Genomic DNA, 21913 nt, shown 5'->3' with positions numbered 1-21913 from the left:
GGAAGGGACTGTTTCCCCCTGGGTTGCATTTCCCTAATGCATGGTTGAAATCCACGGTCTGCTTCAACACCTCTGCAAAATTAATACCTAAATATCCCCAAGTGAATTCATGAATACCCTCCTTAAGCTTTTCTGACATTCTCCCCTCTAGAGCATCTCAAAGATGCCATGAACACACTTAAACTAATTTGCAGTGTTGCTGCTTGACACCTTTATTTTTAAAGGGTCATTTTCAGTTTGTCGTGAGAAGGAAAAAGGCATCTCTGGTGTGTGACTGCTGGGAAAAGGAGCATCTGAATTGAACAGAGTTCAGTTCGAGCAGGCAGTCACATTTTGTACGTTCTGCATGTGGCTGGGGGTTGAGTTTCTGCCTTCTGTATCGTTTACAGTAGGTGGAAAATGCTGCTTGGCTTCTGGATTTCTGTTTACTTGTTTGATTTCCACTGAAAATTGTCTTATTTCAGCATAGTAACAGATGGGTGAGGATCTCAGGTACCTGAAGCTTTTGATTGCAAAGTGCTGATTAGAGAGCAGATGTTAGTGAACTGTAAACCACCCAATTCTAATAAGCAGGGCTCAAAACCAGCTTATGGCCTCCTTCGGATGGTGTTTCAGCTCTTCTATTTAATAGTTTATCACGTGTAGACAGAGGACCTTCTTGCAGAACAGACTTTAGTTCTGGGTGGCAGCAGGGAAAGGATTGCTCCCTTTTGAAGGATCAGTACTGGGACAAGAGAAAACAGGGTAACCTGTGCTACCTGCGCTGTGTTGAGATTTGATCTGGGATTAACCTGACAGGGATGATTCCCTGCTGTGCAGGAAAGCACCTCTCATGGATATCACTTACTGGCTTCTTTCTGTGCCTTAACTTCCCTTTCTGATGTTGATTATAACTGCATTCGCGAGTGTGATGCAAGTGTGAATGCACCAAGGATTATGAGGCCGTGATGGGAAGCAGATAAATCTGGCAGTAATAAATAGATGAGACACTGGCCTGATTTCCATAAGGTGTGGAGCACCCACACGCCTGCTGCTGTTCACGTTGCCTTCCAGCTTGGTATCCTTAAAACGAGAGGCCATTTCTGAAATCCTCATCCTTGTCTTAGTCTATTGCTCGCTCCTTCCCCTGCAACCCCTGCTTCTCTCCACCCTTTTCTGCCCACCCCTCATCCTTTTCCCGTGGGTTTTTCCTTTTGCTGGTGTGAGAACCAGATCCAGCTGGGGACTTGCCAGAGCTGCAGCCGTTTGCAGACACCTTCTGGAGATGCCTCCAGCCCCTGCGAGCACTCCGATGGCTGTGGCCATCTCCTGCACGCTGGGATATGATGGCTTCATGCAGGGTGACCTCCCACCCCCCAGATCAGAGAGGGGAGTCTGCAAGTGACGGGACACTTGCATGACACGTGACAGGCCCGTGAGCAGTCACCTGAACTTGCTGTATCTGCAGCCAGCCGGGTTTCTGGCGTGCACAAAGTGCTGGGATCTGCACGGGCACCTTTGGTGCCCTCTGCTGATAGGAAGCTCTTTGGCTTTTTTTGGCTTGGCACAGCCACCCATGCATGACTGACTGTGGTATGTGTTCCTTCTTGCAGATGTAAAGCCCTCTAACGTGTTGATCAATACGCAGGGGCAGGTGAAAATGTGCGATTTTGGAATTAGCGGTTACCTCGTTGACTCGGTTGCTAAAACCATGGATGCGGGATGCAAACCCTACATGGCTGTAAGTTGAGCTGCCGAGAAGCTGCTGTGGGACAGCCAGAGGAACATGAGCCTGGGCATCGGGTCACCATAAAGGGGGAAGGATCGGCCTCCGGCATGTGTCCTGGGGACGCATTTTGGAAGACGTATCCCTGAAGTTACTCGTAAAGCAGGCAGAGAGCGGAGATGGATCTCATGAGTCAGATCAGATCTCCTGGGCACAGCTTCTTGCTGCCTTTTCGCCTCCCTGTGCCCTTGGGGAAGGCTCTGCCGTTACTCTGTGTTGCATTTTTGCTGTTTGCCTTGTGGAGACAATAGCTCTTTCCATCTGGGAGGAAAAACAGTCCTCAGGGAAATGAGTCCCACAGACTCCTCCTGGGAGCTGCTGTGCAGCCCTGGGGCACTTGCAGAGGGTGAAAACAGTCCTGGAGAATTGTGACTTGTCACCTGTTACATACCAGATATGCTGGGTCAGCTCCACCATCCCAGTCCCTCGTGCAGGTACCATCTGCTTCTGGTGACCCATTTCAGTGCCTGCCTTTACTGGCAAGGATGTGGGACCGGATCTGGCCCCATGACAACCAAGGAAGCAAGCTGGTGGCGTGGGCTGAGTGATCGTGACCTGTCACCCTCAAAGACCCACCTGAGGTCGGTGAGCCCTGGGTGCAGGCATCGCCTCGGGGCCATTGCTGTTCCTCAGCCACCTTTGTCTCTGTTCACAGCCTGAAAGAATTAACCCGGAGCTGAACCAGAAGGGCTACAGCGTCAAATCTGATATCTGGAGCCTGGGGATCACGATGGTAGGGTGACTTGGGGGCTTGTGGCGATGCCGGGAGGGTTGAGTGTTACTCATGGGCTTGCTTTCTTCCCCATAGCCCCTTTGACACTGGTGGCACTGGTTCCCTGGGAAGGTGGCAGGGTGGGAATGGGAATTCAGCTCTGGGGGGGCAAGGAAACATGCTGCGGGGTTGAATGGAAGGAGGATGGAGCTGCTTTGTCAGCTCTTCGGTGGGGTGACACCCTGGTGGGGACGTCCCCGCTGTGGTGGCCGCGGGCTGCCGGGAGATGGCAGCATGGGCTAAGGCGAGGGCGGCCGGCACCGCACGCCTGTCGCCTCGGAGCAGGTTGGATTTCAAAGCACAAAAAAAATAACTCCCAGCACTTAGCAATTAGCAAAGTCCCCCTGAAGAGAGGAGGGGTGGGCGGCATCGCCCACGCAGCGTTTCGGGGGAATCCATCTGCTCACAGAGTCATTTTATAGCACAGTTACCCACTGCAACGTGGGGTTGTTTTTTAACTTTCTAACCTTTCCCAAGCGGTGTCTAACATGAGCGTAATGGAGGCTGCTGGGTCTCCTCAGTCCTTTCCCTTTTGCTGCAAGATATTGTGGCCAGGCAGGGTGGGGAAATGCCATGTAAAATGCCAAAAAGCACAGGGCACACAGGAATCCGAAATCCGTGGGGCGGGAGGACGAGCCGTGGGGCGTCGACCCGCCATGGCTGAGGCGCGGGCTCTGTCTCCCCAGATCGAGCTGGCCATCCTGCGCTTTCCCTACGACTCCTGGGGGACGCCCTTCCAGCAGCTCAAGCAGGTGGTGGAGGAGCCGTCGCCGCAGCTCCCGGCGGAGAAGTTCTCAGCGGAGTTTGTCGACTTTACCTCGCAATGGTAAAATAACCCTCTTGGCCTCGCTCGCCTTGCCCCCGCTCGCCCCCGCCATGTTGTGGGAGGCTGAGGAGGGCAGGTGCCGGCAGCCTCCTGTGTGCCTGTTCCCACGGGCGTCTCTCTGGGGTACAACCCACATTGCTGAACAAATTTTTTGAGCAAAACTTTTCTCCAGGGGAAGGGTCGTGCATTCACAACCTCACCAAGCCCTGAGGGCTGGGCTGTGACCTGGCGCTGTGCAGGCAGCTCACCCTTTGCCAGAGCACTAGTGATGGCGGTTGTGGGGCCCTTTGACGCCTGAGGTGGCGAGGAGCAGACTTGTTTGCTTTGAGGAAAGGATTTAGGGGACTTTCTCAATCCAATTTCCCCCACATCAACAGCACAGGGTGTCTGTGGCCGGGCCAGCAGCGTGGGCAGGTGCAGGCAGGTGGGACCGCCGGGTCCTTCATGTCTCCGCAGCTGGTGCGGAGCAGGACACAGAATGGCTGCCTCCCCCTGCCTCCCGCTCCCGAGGGGACACTGCTCTGAGGGCAGGGACAGCACAGAGTTTGCCCCACGGGGGCCCCCGCCGGCAGCCGTCCCGCTACCGGGGCCCTCTGGCTGCTGCGCTGCTTTCCCTGGGACTCGGAGCTGGAAGCAGCGGGAGAATTTGGCTGCGGCGTAGGAAAAGGCTTGGAGCAGATGCAGGCTGTCTGGAGGCTGAGATTGCGGCGTGAACACACAGGCTCTCCCAGCACCCGGGGAGACTCACAGCTGCCCTCGTCCTATGGTTCAAAGAGCCCTGGCAGCGGCCCCGCGGCTCCTGACGGCTGCTCCCTCCAGCTTCCCTGGAAACTGCCTGGGAGGCGTTTTTTGTGTGTGGGGGGTTTTTTTTTATTGTTTTTTTATTTTCCAGGCGCTGCAGTGCCCTCCACAGCTTGCCAAGTTGGCAGGTGGATGGTGGGTTAGCATGGTAGCCAAGAAAGGACGGCAGATCGACAAATACAGAAATGTGAGATTGTTCCCAAGCTGCCAGCGTCAGGGCCTGGAGCCCGGCCGGCTCCGCTGTGACCCAGGAAGGGGATTATCAGCCTCTCCTGCTCGAGGACTTTAAGTACCGACACTCAGATTCTTCAGAGTCTTGTTCAGACATGTTTTTGAGGTCCCCATGGTTCAGCCGCACCTCTCTACCACCCCGTGTTGGGGAATACCTGCCGGTACCCACACCGCTCCGTGTCTGTCAGAGGTGGGAGCTGGCTTGGAAAAACCCTCTCACAAGACGCCCACCGTTTTTGCAAGGCCCACGCAGAGATTTTGGACCAGCTGCCTTTCTCCCATGCTGCTGGCTCGCTGCTTGTTATTGCAGAGCTGCCTGTTTGTGCCAGGCAGGCTGTTATTCCCCACCGAATATTTTGCTTTTGCAAGCACGGTGTCTTGCAGCTCTAGCTGTGGCTGATTTAGGAATAGGAGGTCCACAGCTGTTCATGATGGTTGCAGTGAGAATGACCCTACTGAGCAGCACTTATGCCTTGAAAGCTCATGCTTTGGGGAGCATGTGGGGGTCCTCTCTTTGCACATCCTATTCTCTAGGATTGCTGAAGATCCCCTCAATGCCAGTGGAGCGGCACGGATTCGGAAGAATGAGCTTTGGCTGCAGGTTGCACCAGTTTTGTGTTGTTCAAGTCCGAGATTTCTTCTGACACTGAACCAGGTCACATCAGCTCAGTGTATTGAGACTGGCCTGGCCTAGGGCTGTGTCAGATTCAAGAGGTCACAGAGTGGATCGCACCATTGGGACGGCGAAAGTCCGATCACCTGTAGGGGCTGCAGGGAAGTTCCTGGGTTGTCTGAGTCAGGATCAGATCCAAATTTGACTCTTCATTCCTGAAGATTTACATGGATTTCAGTAACTTATCACCAGATTTCCTGCTGTTAGTAACCTGGGAACAAGGGTTTTGTTTGTAGGGGTTCTAAATTATACCCCAAAGATTATACTCAAATCCTGCTTCTGGACACACCTAACCTTCAAATCCACCTTAGCATCTCAGCTTGGGCTGCTTTTGAGCTCAGAGGATGTGACACATCCCGTACCTTCGGTTCAGCAGTATTGGCACGTATCGTTACTAGGTTCCTCTGTTCATTCACAACACCACACTAAACATGAGCCCGCTACACACAGCAAGCAGGAAATATCTATTCAGTGTGTGTCCTCCGCTTCCTCTGGGCTCCGGCAAATCCCAGCAGAGGAGCGACTTATCATCGCTGAGGTTCTCACTTTTGTTTTGCTCAGTGTGACACCTTTTCCCCGCCACCGACGTGTACGTGTGTGAAGATCTTTTCAAGTTGCTCCAAGTGTCTTTCCCCTAAATACACTGTCAGGAAGTGACTAGAGATTACGTCCTGTCTTTTAAAAGCTATTTTCTGCTGGAGGGAAACCAAAATAACTTCCAGCTACAACCCTCCAGAGCCATCTGTTGTAGGAGAGAGGAGAAAAAAAGGATGTCCCATGTAACCGTCCCCACTGATAACAGTGCGGCGATAAACAAACAGTTGTACACGTGCTTGGGAGCCACTCGGTGACCGCTCCCAATTAGAGGTTGGAGGCTGTATCCATTGCCTTACTCGCTGGTCTGCTGGATAATACCCCCAAAAACCAGTTGTAGCTGGCTCCCAGCAACAGGCAGTGTCTTGACTGGTATCTATGGTGTGTCTGGATCTCTCATTTGACCTTGTGCTCACTGCACTGTGTGTACCCAGCACCGTGCACCATATGGGGCCCATGTGCAGGCGGTGTGGGCTGTAGGTGTCCTGAAGGCCTAAGCTGTTTGCTTAACATACAAATGAGTAGTTGAACTTATACTACAGGGACTTGAAACGTTGCTTTTGTCACGGTATCATTTTGCATACAGAATGTAACTTTTAAAAATTCTCTTCTTTTTTTCGTTAAAGCTTGAAGAAGAATTCCAAAGAACGGCCAACATACCCAGAGCTTATGGTGAGTATGCCTGCGTTAAGCAGTACGTCGGTTCAGAGCTGAGATGGGTTACAGTGGGATGCTGAAGACAGGGTTTCCAATAGTCACTGGTGATTTGAGATACTTAACATCTCTATTTTTGTAACAGATGTGAAATTCATGGTGCTTGAGGGTCTTGGGGGGGTGACTGCAAATCAGAGATGCTCTATGAGATGTCATTCAGGTGTTATTCCAGTCAGCTCAACAGAGAAAAAGATGTAAAAGCAGTTAACAAATTTGCTGAGGAGCAAGACATAGGCAGTGAAGAGTCAGATGGTGAGGACAATAACACCCTCCTCTTGGGTTTGCGTGGTGGTTTCAGACACCTGAGTGACACGGTGCACCACGGATGCTCCACATGGGCTGCAGGAGCTGGGTGGCCTGCGAGGCTTTACTGTCACCATGCCACGCAGAGGAGACTTTTTGGACAGAGTAATTCCTGGATGTTAGGGACAGAGACGAGTCCGTGACTAATAATTCCGGTTATTGAATTTCATCTGCTGCTTAGACACTGTTTGCTGTGAGCACATCTAGGACAGAGGAATAACTAAGGGAAAAAATGCTGATAAAGGCTCATGGCGGGGGAAACGCGAGGCAGCGCAGGGCTTTGAGGTCAGCTGCACTTCACTGCCGAGCTCCCGCACGCAGACACTGGTGTTCACTCGGCTGGAGCTGCCGAGAGCAGGGGCTGTGCTGAGATTTTTCTGCTAGAGCTCCACAGCTTCATGGCCTCTCTCTCTCCTGACTTGTTGGTATTGATCCTGCTGCTCCCAATAGCCAGCAAAAAGCTCTAGAGCTTTGAAGTCCATGTTTTACTCCCATAAGCATCTAGTTGCTTTTTTACTCTAAACCTGATTCACAGCTTGCTGAAGGCAGGAAGGTTCTAACTTTGATATTTCAGAGGATCTTGACCCAAACGCTTGCCTGTCCCTGTATGCCCACTCCTGTCTGGTGCCACTGGCAAGATCTTCTGGATTAAGGGTGGAAACTGCTGCAGAATTTCCTTGGGCGGTGGTGTCTCCTACCCCATAACTCTTAGGACGTGCATTATGCGAAGCAGGGGTTCAGCCTCGTCGCTGCCTCACGCCGTCTGCTCGGAGGTGTTGAGACCTCTGCAGTGTGGAGCTGCCAGGGTTTAAGGTGCTCTCTACCTGCAAGACATGCTGGAAATCCATCTACCTATTGGATGTGAGTTGGAAGCAATGAATAATTCCCATAGCATTTCTTGCTGGGCCCCGTAATGTAGTTAAACTATATATAGATCTGATTTACACTCAGTTTGCCCGAATACTGGTTTCACACAAAGGGAGGCCCAAGGTTTATGCCTCATTTTTTTTGCCTTTTTAGTTTTTAATTATTGAATAAATAAATACGTATTTTAAGCAATTTTCTGAAGTTTGCCAAATGGCCTTTTATCAAGAAGGTTCACCAGAGCAGCTCTGTCTGTTGCAGCATTAATACCCATTGGCAAGCGAGCGCATTTCTATTGAATTAGATTCTTGGATCACCTCTCCAGAGTATCTCAATGCTGTGGTATTTTATGGCTGTCATGGATGTTGCGAGGTCTTGTGGTTGAGGGTTGCTGTTTTGTTGTTTTTTGGGTTTTTTTTCCTCCCTCCTCTCTCTCTTATGGCATTAAGTTGCGGTACTGGATTGGACTTGTCATTTAGACCAAGACTGCTCCCTCGCTTTCCTGTGGAATTGAGGTTTCTCATGGAAAATATGACTCTGTGCTATCTTGAGCATCAGGAAAACTGATACAAACGCTTAATTTCATTTGCAAACCCACTTCCCCAGGTGAAGCAGAGCGTGAAACTACTGCAGGACTCCTCTCCGGTGGTCTGCACGTTGCGTGGAGCACATCCCACCTGGCATGGGGTGTTTTGTGCCATAACCAGACTCAGGCGTTGCAAAGGGGTTGGGCTCACTGAGAGCCGGGGCTGTTGGCCACCGGTGCCACCCGTGTCATGCTTGCGGGCGCTTCCAGGCTGCGGTAGCTCTGCTTTGGGTGCGACTTGGCTGGGATGTGAAAGCAGCGGCATCACGCTGGGCTGGTAACGCAGCAAGCCCTTGGGGCCAGGTCTCTGAGAGTTACTCAGGACACTTTGATTCCCATGACTGTCTGACCCAGGGAGACCTTAAGTGATGTCTGGATCCTTGCCTCAACCCATTTCAGCTCTGTTTCCCACATAATTGTGCTTCCTCTTCCTTGCTGGTGTGTCTTTGGGTCGCTTCCCGGCTTCTCAGAGCTCCCTCTTTTTATTCACTTGGTAACTTTCCGCTCAAGCCCACCCTGGAAATTCTCATTTCCTTGCTCCTCTTTTCCCTCCATGTGGCCACAGCCATAAATGATCATTGAAATAGCCAGTGCTCAGGGACTGGGGTGAGGGGCAGGTTTGAAAAATCCTGCAAACTCCTAATTGTCTTTAAAAATCTGGCTTGAAATGAGAGCGTCAGGAATCAAAGTGAGCTCTTCCAGCCTGTGTGTGGGATGCACAACAGTGTTTTGCACAGAGTGGACATCACTTGTCAGCCCCACAGGGCCCCAGTTGCCTTTTGGTTCTCTCTGACACCCTCCATACAAAGAAATAAATACAATTAACTGCCAGGACACTGGGTGTTAAACAGCGTTTGGTGATTTCAGTCGGAAGTTGGCCCATCTCAGCTGATGTGTTGCAGCCCCCAGCAGCAAACCGAGTCGCTGGTGCTAGCAGAGATGGGCTTTGCTCTTTCTGTCAGCGGGCATTTGCTTGCGTTTTTTGGGGTTTTATTCTCCTTACACATATTTTTCCATTTGTGCTGAAATGTAGGCAAGATTTTCTGGCAGGATGTCTTCCCATGTTGGTCACAATTAAGTAGTTAAACATACAACTGCGGATGGCTTTCCAGCCGGGATGGCTTTCCTCTTTGCGGTGGTTAGGGGTAAAGTAGCCATCTCCTGCTGGGACTATGAGCAATTGCAGGGAAGAAATGAGACTCCGAAGTCACCGGAGGGTAAATACACAGATAAAGCAGGAAACTGAGGGAAAACCCACTGCACTCAGCCTTCCTGCAAGGTTTTCCTTGCTCCCGTCGGAGCTGGAGTGTGGTGGGGTGGATAACCACCGTTCAGGAGGAGCACATCTCCTCCCGGGGCACTGCGTGTGCTGAAGGGCACGCTGTGCCAGAGATGGAGGCAGTGGGTTCTAATATTTTGCTTCAAGAGCAGCCCAGCTCAGCCCTCGCAGCCAGGACAGGGTGCAGGGGGGATCCAGGAGGGCAGCACAAATCTGCAGCGTTCACAGAACGGCCCCTCGGGCTCCCTGGCTTGCCTCAGCTGCAAAACACAGCCCAACATTACGATCCCCAGCAACAAAATTTGCGCTGTCCTGAAGGCTGCCTGAAAAGGTTTTAGGCTTGGCCCTCGGCGTCGTGAATAATAAACTTTTCTGTTTGTTCTCTCTTTTCTTCCCCAGCAACATCCTTTCTTCACCCTGCACGAATCCAAAGAGACAGACGTCGCCTCTTTTGTCAAACTCATCCTGGGAGACTGAGAACTGGACTTGTAAATGAATTGCCCTTCTGTGGACTGGTGGGTGCAGGGGAGGGGCACGTGGCAGGACTTGTCATGGAAGCACCAACAGAAAGTCGCCGTGTTTTGTTTTGTTTTGTTTTTATTCTGAGAAACCCCCGCCTCGCCGAAGTTTTTAAAAGGGTTCTTTGGTATCCATAGTGACATAGAACGAGCTGGTTAGTGAAATGAATTTTAATAAGGTTGATAACCTTAACACAAAAACAAAACAAAAAAAAATTAAGAGAGTGATTTACATATTTAATGACAGTCGAAATCCTCCTTCCTAACTTTCTCCTCATCCCCTTTCCCTTTCCCCTGAACCAGAATTTGCTTTGTCATGGTAATAGGTGCTATGGTAGTCATGAAGTTGTATGTAGATTTATATTTTGTCCCTTCCATTATTTTAATATTTATGTTAAGTGCTTGATGGAATAGATTTCTGTTTTATATGAGGATGAATGCGTGGTGATGATGATGATGCAAAATGAGGCCACAGCAAGCAATAGTTGTAGGGCTTTGCTGGGGAACAGGTGTCAAAGGAAAAGAGAAAGAAGAGACAAAGTGTCTGTGTTGTGGAAAATATTTAATGTGCATCGTAAAAAGAATTTATAAACAAGGCTCTCGGCTCAGCTACTCGAGCTGCTCTTGCAGGGAGAGGCTCTGCCCGGGGAGAACCTCTGTCCTACGTCCTACTGACTTCCTCTGCTGTATCAGGCAGGTGATGAGGTCTGGAGTGGGAAGACATGGAGAGGATAAAAGCCCTAGGGGGAAATAAATTGTTAGATAAGTTGCACAAAGATCAGGAAGGAGGAGGCTGCAGTGGTCAGTCCCCACCTGCCCGCAAGCCCAGCAGCATTGCAGTGCCTGGGGCTCCCTTGGGCTGGGGATGAGCTGCTTTGGGTCTCAAAGGGAGTTCCTCTCTTCTTTTCCACATGGGAAAGGATAACAGTCTGCACAGCACAACATCTGTGAAAAATGGGATATCTCGGTGCGCGTTTCCAGGGCTCTCAGCTCTGCATCAGCAGCAATCCCTCCGTGCCTGCCCATAGAGTTTGGGAGCATTACCGAGCTCCCCTGGAGCCCGTGCTGGCATGAAATTTGGGCCATGTCCAGCGCTGGTCGGGATGCCGAGGGCAGCCGGGAGTGCTGGGCTCCAGCATGGGCTGCAGGTGTCCCCCCAAGAGCTGCAGCCTGGGAAACCACGCAGGGAAACCACAGCCCACCCTCATCAGGAGCTCGTTGCTGTTGGCTGGGTCGTCAGAGCAAAGCTGCTAGCCAGGGACAAGAGCAAGGCAACGCGGTTACCGTCTGGAGAAAGAGGTGACCGTGCGCTGCAAGGTGCTGCTGTGGGTCTGGAGCAAGGCCGCTGGCTCCGGATTGACACTGGTTTGACTGAGCCAGAGCTGCACAGCTGCCTCGCTCGGCTCTGAGGTCCTTTGCCTGTGGCTCCTTCCCCCAGCCCTGCGAAGGAGCATCCCTGTGCGTGCGGCTGTGCCGGAGCCTGTGTGTGTGCCTGGTGCTCGCTTCCCTTCCCCATCCATTGCTTCAGGGCAGACCCTCAGAATCAAATCCCAACCAGAAGCACGCCTCACTTGGCAATATATAAGTTGTGCAGGATGTAATTCAGCCTGAGATCCAGCCCTTTCTCTCCCTGTTTAGTGACACCAGTCTCTGTTGATGCAGGTTGAGCTTCTGGACTGGCCCGAGTGTCTGTTTGGAAAGCGATGCTTCGGAAGGGCTGCTGGGGAGGGCAGGATTTAGAGCTGGGGTTCCCAAATGATGGTACCTCTTGTGCTAGGGACACGCTGACCACTTGGAAGAGGTGCCTGTAGACACTGCCAGTGCCTGGGCTGCCACCGTCACCACCATGACAGAGGTGGCTGTCAAACCTAAAATAGTGCAGCTCTGCCTGGGGGGCCAGCATTGAAGGAGAAGGGAGCATTGCCCATGGGGATTTGCCGGTCCTTGTGCACTTCAGCTGCGGAGCAGAGGGCTGTGAGGGGGGCTCACGGGAGTTGGGGTGCGAGGGATTCCTGGCTGCAAAGAGCTCAGGGGTCGTGCAGACTCTGGGGAGGAAGTTCCCCGTTCTCGGCCCGTGTTTCACAAGCCTGCCGGGCCCTCAGTAACGATAAGCTCCATATTCCGCTTTGTGTGGAGGGGAACCTTTCAGGTTACATTTTGTTGCGGATGAAACACGAGGATGTTTTACTTCGCAGTGTAATTTTAAGAGGCCTCGCATGGCTCGTAATCTGCCCTCTCATATTCCGTGGTGTGTGTGTGTGCGTTTTCTCTGTCTCACTTTCTCAGAGTCGCAGAGCTGTTTTGATTGATTGTCCTCAGCTGCAGCTAAAAGTCCAGCCAGCCAGTTTATAGAGTTGGTTCCAGCATCAATTCTCGCTTTGAAAAACATGACATTTAAAACCACCCTTTGGTTTTCCTACATATGGATCTGATGCTTTTGTTAAAGATTGTTTTTGCTGCTTTTCTCTTGGAATATAAGTCTCATTTGGACACCACATCTCCTTGACCTGAGAGCACCTTTATTTCAGTGCCATTGTAATTGACAGGTTGAATTTATGAGATACTGTCAAAATTCAGTATTAATAGCAGATATTAATGTCACCAGCGTTTTCCAATAGAAAATTAATGTCAGTGTTGTCTGCAGCTAGCAACCCTCTCAAATGATTCCTACATGCCTCGACACAACATGCTGAGTGCTCTCTTTTATGCTTTTTGCTCTTGCAGTGCTTGGGCCGTCTAATCCCGTTGTTTTAATGACATTACAATAGGGCGTGCAACAAATCACTTCACTTCCCTCCTGTTTCTCCGTGACTTTGTTCCTTTAGAAGTCATTTGTGTCAACCCAGAGTAAGTGTATGACCGGTGTGAATGAAACCAGCGATCCAAGCGATCACTGCGGAAGGTGGTTATGGCAGGAGGGAGGTGCAGAGGTTGTGTGTCTGTCTGTCTCTGCATCCCTTGTGGTGCGTGTGGACACAAAGCTTGGCCTGCCCCAGGATTTTCGTAGAGAGAAGCTTGAGCCGGTGGTCTTGGCGCCAGGAGGAGAGTGAGGGATTCCTGTGTGCTTAAAGGCTCTGAAAACATGCTGCGCTACACAACAAACACCAGGCTTTACTCTTTCATTTGCTTGTAACGTCTGTGAAGATGAAAAGCCCTTGGTGAGCGCTCAGAACTTTGCTTGGCTGCACCGTGAACACAGGGTTGCCTGGGACAGGCCTGGTTTCTGGGACATGAAGCTTTTCCCAACAGCCGTGCCCGTGAACAGCCAAGGTGTTGAGGCTTAAAGCTGTTCTCCAAAAAGCTCTTTATTTTCAGACCGCACAGGACTCTGTGCATGTTAGATTGCTCTGAACTGGGATTATTAAACTGCAAAAGTTACAGGTCTTGTGCCATAGACCCCAAAACAATGCAAAACCACGCCAGGGAGTGGAGAGGACAGAAGAGCCGTGACCTGGAGCAGCTGCGTGAATTAATTCCAGCACAGTTCCCCTTTTGCAAGGCCGGGGTGGCCCCTCTGCTCTGCCGCAGGCAGAAGTTATTGGGCTACATAAAAGATGTACAGCCCATCTCTGTGGCATGGACCACTGGACCATGATGTTCATCCTCTTTTGTCCCCCACCATACAGCTTTTGGTGTCCCTGCAACCTCTGGACGCCCGAGACCCCACCGCCACTAGAGCTCTTGAAGTGTCCCTGGCAGAAAAGCTGCTTTCTGGGTCCCCAAAAGCCCAGTGGTCCCTGAAACTTCAAAGAGAAGTTGGAGGGCGTTTGCTGGTTAGTGTTTTTAAATGCCAGGTTGGTGCTGCTGCAGTGGGTGAAATGCCCATCTTTTCTGGAGATTTTCCAGGTGTACAAAACTTTACACAGTTATCTACGTACTGTATTTCTGCATTTTTCCTGACTTTTGTCAGATTCACTGCTGAAGAACATGGCACTTCTGACTTGTTGAAGAGGTGGGAACACCACCTTTTGTGATGGAGAAGGCAGTTGGGGGGTCAATACTCACAAAAAGCTCCAAAAACCAGTCTGCAGCTGAGCTCCCACTTGTTCCATAGGTACAGAGGGAGGCGGTTTTGTGGCTGGTGGGTCAGTGTCTTGTCTTGGTGGGACACGGTGTTGCCTGGTGCCGAGGGCAGAGACACCAGCGTACGCTGCTTTACCTGGGATGTTTCCATGGTTGCTGCAAGCTGAGTATTTACCTGTACATTGCCCTCCTTTCCTAGACATTTTTGAAGGGAAAATCCTGCTGGGCCAACACAGCATTGCGTTAGTGGCTGGTCTGATGTAGTTCAGACAAGGTTCCCACCAGCTCCCTGTTTAATAGACCTCTTTTTGATTAAAAACAAACCCCAAACTCCTCGCTCAGAAAAGCCAGCCAAGATGCTCTTTTTTTTCCCCTGTCTCTTCCATCTTGTTCCTCTCAGAGGAACTCTGGGGGCCCGTCTTGGTGCTTTCACTCTTCCACATGCCAAAGATTGCTACATCCCTCTTAGTTACGCTCCTGCCAAACCAGATCTTATAGTCTTGCCTCAAAAAATCATCCGCTTCCCTGCTCCTCGGGGTTCCTTTTGTTGCTGTTGCTTTTTCATTGAATTTCCTCCTGTTTATTGACATGTCTATTGTTGAGCTTCCTGGACACATGCGGCTCTCTTTTTCGGGTACAGAGAAAGACAAATAGTTGCCTTCACTGGTCTGCCCCTGCTGTTGGGGAAATACTGCTGGTGATATGACTGCTACAGCTGGGGATGGGTCTCAGTGAGAGCTGGGGTCACGGAGGATGTAAACTGGCATTTCTCCATTGGCTTGGCTGGAATAAGGCCAGTTTTGTCCAGCTGAGAATCTGTCCTTAATGTCTAAACAGTTATTACACACTAATAAAGATTAATGATTGTAAATCCCCACGGATTATACATAAAACGGCAAGTTTTACTCATTAATCTTTATTGCCATATTATAGCTGTTTATGTTAGAGGGGTCATCTCTCTTTGGTCTGAACGTGCACTTAGGAGGTGGGGGTTGAGCATGGGGGAGACGAAGGGTGGACAAACCAGACCAGATGTCCACGTGTTTTACAGGCTGTGTCCTCCCCCCCAGGTTGGTTGTTTCCTTGAAAGCCGTTAACCAGCAGCAAAGGATGTATCGCAGAGCTTTGTCCGCTTCGCTGGCCTCTGGCTGAGCTATAAAATCCAGATTGTTTCTGGTGAGAAGGGATCAGATCTCCTAATTAATATTTCAGCTCAGCCTTTACTGGAGCAGATGGATAATATGAAATTTGATGTGTGCTCTGGCAGGCCAGAGCTCTGCAGTGCAGTGAGATTCACTCCGGGATCGTGGCTGGAGAGATGCTTTCTGTGTGGTAGGAGGCTGGGTTGCAGGTTGAAAGGATGCTGCTCCTTCACATAACCCCACACTGTAAAAACAGTTGATGTTGTTAATAAAGAGGGGCAGAAAAAGCTCAGGTGAATCTCAGCTTTCATGTGTTTGCAGATGTGTGTAGATACAGGTAGGAGCTGGTGGTACCAGTGGTCTGGACATAAAGGTTCGTGTGCTGTATAAATAAAAAGGACTGTAAAGAGAGTAAAATGCAAGAGCGGTCTTAATGGTGTAAGGACAAAATGAGTCCTTTGGTAGGCAGCTGGTGCCAATCCGCTCTGCCAGGGAAGGTCTGTAGTCAATTGGGATGGCTGCTGGAGCAAAAAGAGGGGGCAAAAGAGACAGCCACAGACTTGGTCGGGTACATAGCCTGCTGAGACCGGCCTGTCTCCCCTTTCTCTGGCTGTGTATTCCTTCAGGCCCATTTGTAGGTAAGGAGTTTGCTCACAAGTCCCTCATTGCCCACTACCTCCCCACTTCCAGCAAAAAGAGACAAAATTTAAAATCCAAAAGAAACCCACAAGGAAAAAGTGCAAGTGAAGTGGTGCTCGTTGCCTGCTGCGTGCTCTTGTGCATCGCTGCTTCTCCTGCCGAACCCGCTGGTGAGATATTTAACGGACTTAAATGATGGGGAATGCATGAGAATAAACATTTTAAGGTGGTCTCGAAGTAGCCTAATGGTGGAAATATCAAATTTACAGGCCACAGGGATAAATGAATTCTTCAGGGGTCTGTACAACTGGCAGTGCCGTTCTACTGGGAGCGATTTTGGCTGCATGACGTTTATTCCATGGCCTCCTTTAGTGCGCTCCTGGGTTGCTACAAAGCTCTTTGCCTCCATCGATACCTTAAGTCTCAGCCACCTTTAGGTTTTGTGTTTTACTGTCTGGGATTTTACTCGCAGCCTTTTTCTAGGCAGTTGGTCAGAGTGGAAGGAAAGCAGAGCGGCCCCCAGCCAGCTCTCGGCTTTGGGAGAGGAAGATGCTGCCTCTCCGTTACCCAATTAACGGGACACGCAGCCAGAGCCTTGCTACCCTGCAGGTATCCAGCCCAAGTGAGAACTTCTCCCTTTGTGCTTCCCTGCCATCGCATTAAAAATCCCTTCCTGGAAGCGGAGCGGCTCTGGAGCTGCAGCAGCTTCGCTCCAAGGCGGCTCGTCCTCAGGATGGGCCGCCTTTCCTTCCTCGAAAGGCTCTTGGGTTTCTCTCTACGATCGGGCAAAAGTCCAGCGGCTGCGAGGTACCGCGAGGATACTCTGGGAGAAGCTTTGGAAGCATCCTGAGCGCTCTGGAAATAGAGATGGAAATCTCAAAAGATCAGACGTCTTTCGGCAATTTCCAAAGCTATGTGGTTTTCGCCAGACCTGAAAACCCTTCCTCGAAGTTTATTTCAGGGTATTTTGGTATGTTACTTTCGCTTTTGGGCCCAGCTAAATCCAGGAAGCTCAGAATAGTGTAATTTTAAAATAAAGACTAAACACACCCCAAGTATTACTGAGCCGATCAGGAAAGTTTCTGTTTGGTTTCTCTTAGAGGAAGAATTCAGGCCAGCTCAGGGTTTATCCTAATTCAGCCTGGTTTTGCCTCAGATTATTATTCTTCTTGAGAAAATAAGACACCAAGCCATGGTCTCTCCAAAACGCTGTGACCAGTCACGCAAGGGTACGAACCACGTTGTGCCAGAAGGTGGATGGAGATAAGTGGTCCAGGGAGAGGCGGCCAACATCTGATGGTTGGAACGAGCAGTCTGGCAGTGAGCGTGCCCGCGGCCTCCAAAACCAAAGGTAGATACAGTTTCCCCAGGGGTTGCGTGATGGAGGTATCAGGGTCTGCCAGGTCTCGTTTTTTTCCCTCTAATAAAGAACATTCAGTCATCGCGGAGAGTCCAGGAACAATATCTGAAAGCCTCCGGTATTTCTCAGCCCAGTTGTGTGGGGTTTTTTGAAGGATGGATACCGCGAAAAGTCGGGAAGGACCAGGTGTCCTTCATTTACGCAGCCAGACTGAGGAGATGTAGATCAAGCGCCTCGTAAGAGCCAAATAGGTGTGTTTAAAGATGAATTACAGTCTCCGTCATAACTGTTAAATCAGGATCGAATTTTCTCATGTACAGGTGCAGCTGCAGAGTTCTCCATCCACATTTAGCCCAGATTTAGTCATTAGTCCTGGAGAAATATCTAAGAACACGGACTGTGCCATTTGGAGGACGTCTGGCAGGTTGGGGCTCTGCAGGGTGCAAAGTACAGCATCGCCAAAACCAGCTCCGGGCTCCGAGTATTTCCTACATAATCTAGATTATGAAATGAATTTCCAGAGCTCTGCCACCGCTTCTCTTCCTCCGCGATTGTGAGTTGAGTGGTTCGTGCTTGGCGACAGCTGTCACCGTGCCAGCGGGGCTGCTGGAAATAGCCACAACCTACAAAGAGTTGGGATTTTGCGTTCGTTTTTTAACAGCAGTGCGTTGCGGGGGGAGCTGCTGAATGGAGTTTCTTGCAAACGGGAAATGGGTTGGAGTAAAACTTGCCATTTCTCGCAGAAGAGAGTAACTGTCTAAAAATGCCCGAAATCTTCAATTTAAGGAATTACAGTTTGGCTGGCAAAGATCCATGTTTAGCATCGAAATATAGGAAATTTCTAGAATTTTGGTCTGGCGGTGTGAAATCTGCTCTCTCGTGAGATGGCGGGAAATTTGTAATAAGGATATTTCTATGTGCTTCCAGCTAGAAAAAGAACGGAGCACAATGGGAAAGCAACCACTTCCCAGTGGTGTGCTGGTCTTGAAGAGGGCACAGGCAGAGCAGCTGTGTTGTGAACACGGAAGAAAAGAGGCGCCTTTCCAACCTGCCATCATGAAGGTCCTTATTTTACTTTAGGAGGGGTTTTTTTACAGTAACATTATTTCATTTTAGAACTGTGAAAGTCTCTGCTTTTCCTTCTGTGTGGGAGGCTGATTATTCCTTCTCATGTTCTCATTATTTATTATTTATCCACTTCTGGTACTAGACAAGATGTGCTGAAGGCATCTCCCAGCCTACCTTCGAGCCTTATGGAATACCTAGAGGATCTCCTGACAGCTGGGGTGGCAACTGGCAGTAGCTGGCTAATTATTATTTTAAATTATATTTATAGCAATTTAGATTTTCTTTTAGTGACCTGGTTTGCTCTAGAATTAGGGATGGGGGTAGGGAATCTTTCGCAAAAAAGTGGATTTTTCCATGTTTCTTTAAGCATTTTGGAGGCTTCAGAATGAACCTGCTCACTATTTTTTAATAGGAAAAGCGCCGGTTGGGTTGTAGTTGTTCCTTCAAGAGGGGGTTGACTTAGCATCAGGGTTCAGTTTAAGTGGTAAAAATACTTAGTGTCACAGCATAATTAACCAAAAGTTCATTGGAATTCTGAGGAAGTGATAATTTTCCACCTGACAAATCAAATCTGGTTGGTGATGAACTTGCTTTGACCAAGTCTCACTCCAGGCTTTTCTCTTATCAAATTTTCCCGGAGTTTTGCTTTAGCCCTTGAGCCAGGGAGACTGGGGGTTGCCGGGGTGGCTTCAAAGCAGAGCTGAGGGCCACCCAGCACCCTCTTCCCAAACATCTGTGGCCCTGGAGGACACGGGTCCTACAGGAATGATGGAGCAACTCATGTCCGGCTGCTTCTTGCTCTGTCAGAGATGTCACGGTGAAATCCCACAAGCGTGACCTGTGTTAGACAAGCAGGATCGGGGGCTCAAAACCAACCTTTTGTGCTTTTTATTCCCCTTCTCCTCTTCACAAAGGTGCCTTGCTGCTCTCCTGCTCCGAAAGCCTCCCTGGCCTTTCTGATGAAGAATGCTGCGGTGCATCTGTTTTCCAACAGCTTGCATTGGTTTTCTGGTTTGTTTTTCCTTCCCTCTATGTATAAGAAATGGTGGGTAGCAGAATGTGGAATTCATTAGAAGTTCATAAAGCGGGGACCTCAGAAGGATGTGGGTATAAATGCTTTTCAGGCATCTGAGGTGAACTTTAAATGGAGCTTTGGTCTTCATTTGCTTTCTGCTTTTCAAATACCATTTATGAGAAAGTGGAGCTGTCAAAGCCGCGCATGAACTTTGCCTTCTTGCAAATAACTTGTCTCAAAGTAAAGTGTCAAAATGCACAAGAAACTTGTCTCAAAGTAAATCCAGTAGCTCTACAAAGCTGGAAACGTACGTGCATTACAATGTGTGTGTGTGTGTGTTGTGCATGGGTGGGTGGGGTGAGTAAATCTACCATTTTGGAGATCTAAAACGCAATGCAAGCGTTTTTAGGAAAGGCAATGTAAAATATTTATTTCTTGGCAAAAGTACATCAGACCACATCTCCCATCCTTCTTTTAATTGCTTCGTGTTTGTTTTTGTTGTCTAAGTCTTTGCTGGCCCGTTTCCTCCGCAGCGCTCGTTGCTGCTCAGCAGCCGTAACCTCACACAACCCCTGCGCGGGCCATGGGGCATGAGCTCTGCTCTCGGAGGGGAAGGCACCGCTGTTCGCATCCATGGGGGTACGGAAGAGGTAGGATTAGACTAGAGAAGGCAGCACAATGCAGTACGAGCGATTTTCAATTTTGAGTCATCTTGAGGAAACTCTGTCGTGGTGAGAGTCAAAACTGCCCTTTCCTAACGCAAGATCCCGGAATCGTAGCTTTGAGGAAGGTGGGTTTGTCCAGAGATAGCGAGTGTTGAGATAGACTCTTATTGCCTTGGGCTGGTCTTGTGAACATGTCCTAGTGGTATATTTGAAAGAAATGAAGTGCTGTCATCTCTGGGAGGTGCCACCCAGGTTCTTGTCAGCGCTGGTTAAGGTCCCCTGGGGCTTTGCTGGGGGTTTGCAGCAGTGCAGAGCCACCCCGTGCCATGACAAACCGAGCTCCCAGCTCCTCCTCCTGGCTGCAACCAGGCGAATTTCACACTGGAGCCGGTCGGGTATTGCGGAGTTCACAGGGTCCTCCCTGCGCCCCGCAGAACTTCGGCTGCCCCCCCATACGGCTCCACGTCCACCCCGTCTGAAACACTTCTCTTAGTCCGTGTCATCTTCATTCATCTCAAAGCCGTTCCCCATACTATGAAGATGATAAATAGCCGGAGACTGACAGTAGGACCATGTGTGTAACATTAGATAAGCTTTTATTTAACATCGTTGTTTTAATGAGATGCTTTTAGGATCCGTGTTGTACTGGATTAGGGATATTGGTGGAACAACTGAACTGGTATTCTTAAACCTGACTTCTCCAGATCCTTTCCCTCCACCCTTTTCATTAAAAAAGAATAGATTGGGAGAATATATTTAACTTGAACAAGAACCCAGACACTGCTGGTGGAATAAGTTAATCGTCTTTACTACGTTTCAGTTTTATTTCTCAGGATACCCAAAGGTTTATCAGTGCTGCTGAGAGAAGAGGACAGTTCACCTTTTGGAAACTTCAACCACTGTAACCGTTTTCCAGATGTGCGTGTGCGCGCGTGTGTGTGTTAAATTCAGCAGCGTGTGTGCGTGTGTTCTGCTGAATATTGTGTGCATCTATGAACTGCTTCAAACAACTGCCTGGAAGTCAAAACCAACCACCTCTTTCCAGTCATATGTTTGCCGTGACTTTTCATAACCACACTTGAACTAGTGGTCTTGGATTAAATATTCAAAGAGCAGGGCATCTTTATAGCAATGGTATGTCAGTCAAATTAAGAAAAATGTACACAAAAATAAATAAATGAGATTTAAAAGTGCTGTGCTGTCAGTTTACCTGTATTGGAAGTTGTTGGGGGCACACTTTGTGCTGCTTTTGCTTTTCACGTGGAAGGTTTTTAAGGATCATCTTGCTCGTAGCAGCTTATCGCACGTTACTGAAAACTCAAGAATGCCGAAGCTGCTCTACAGAAGGAATCGTCAGTCTTTCTGCCGTCAGTTTTTCTTTCTGCGCTTGGGCTGGCGTGGCTGGGAGAGCAGAACACCCACATCCCATCCAGCCCACATCAAAGGCGCTGCTGCGGCGAGAGGAGCCGCCTTCCTGCATCCCCCCCAAAAATATCAGCTTTTCAGCAGGGACGGGGGGCTCAATGGGTTGCAAACAGCCGCAGCATTGCTGGGGGTGTGGAGCCTGGCGGTTTGCTCAGCACCTTTCAGCGATGCGGCCGAAGGGAGCGGTGGGGTTAGCGCGGCTGTCGGTCCCCACGCCCGCGGGATGGAAAACAGACATCGGGCTTTGCTCTGGCTTTCACCAGGTCCTGGATCCAACCCTTGATCCCGCTGCCAGGCCCATCGCTATTATCTGCAATTAAGCCTTGCGTTTCTTTGAAGGTTAACGATGAGGCTGTGCATTTGTCATGATGCAAAGCCAATTTTCACCCTTAATTTATTAGGCGAAGTCAAATAGCATTTTGCTTGAGTAAAGCGTGCTGGTCTGGGTCATGCTGAAACATGAATCGCTATTTCCCTCTTTCTCGTGTAAATAAAATTATGCTTCCCTTTATATTAGAATTGCCGAAAACAATATATCAGCTCCCTCTGCTGATCCTTCAGCCCCAGTCACGGCGAAAGCACAAGTCGCGGAGCTGATGCGCTAAGGAACGAACTAAACAAAAATAGCCCAGTTAATATAATAACCTTTA

The 21913-nt window shown here is 49.8% G+C and overlaps 1 protein-coding gene across 1 annotated transcript in view; it reads left to right on the top strand.

The window, feature by feature from the left end:
• Nucleotides 1-21032, top strand: part of MAP2K6 (mitogen-activated protein kinase kinase 6) — a 48242-nt gene extending 27210 nt beyond the window's left edge. Inside the window, exons 8-12 of the mRNA XM_065852164.2 lie at nucleotides 1593-1720; nucleotides 2421-2498; nucleotides 3224-3363; nucleotides 6289-6334; nucleotides 9808-21032. Of these exons, the coding sequence (XP_065708236.1) occupies nucleotides 1593-1720; nucleotides 2421-2498; nucleotides 3224-3363; nucleotides 6289-6334; nucleotides 9808-9885 (470 nt within the window). The 3' untranslated portion in view covers nucleotides 9886-21032. The remainder of the gene's footprint in view (nucleotides 1-1592; nucleotides 1721-2420; nucleotides 2499-3223; nucleotides 3364-6288; nucleotides 6335-9807) is intronic.
• The last annotated feature ends 881 nt before the right edge of the window (nucleotides 21033-21913 follow it).

The sequence above is a fragment of the Patagioenas fasciata genome, chromosome 18 (assembly GCF_037038585.1).
Source record: "Patagioenas fasciata isolate bPatFas1 chromosome 18, bPatFas1.hap1, whole genome shotgun sequence".
Lineage (NCBI taxonomy): Eukaryota > Metazoa > Chordata > Aves > Columbiformes > Columbidae > Patagioenas > Patagioenas fasciata.
Note: the sequence above shows the minus strand (reverse complement) of the source record. Positions and strands in the feature narration are given on the sequence as shown.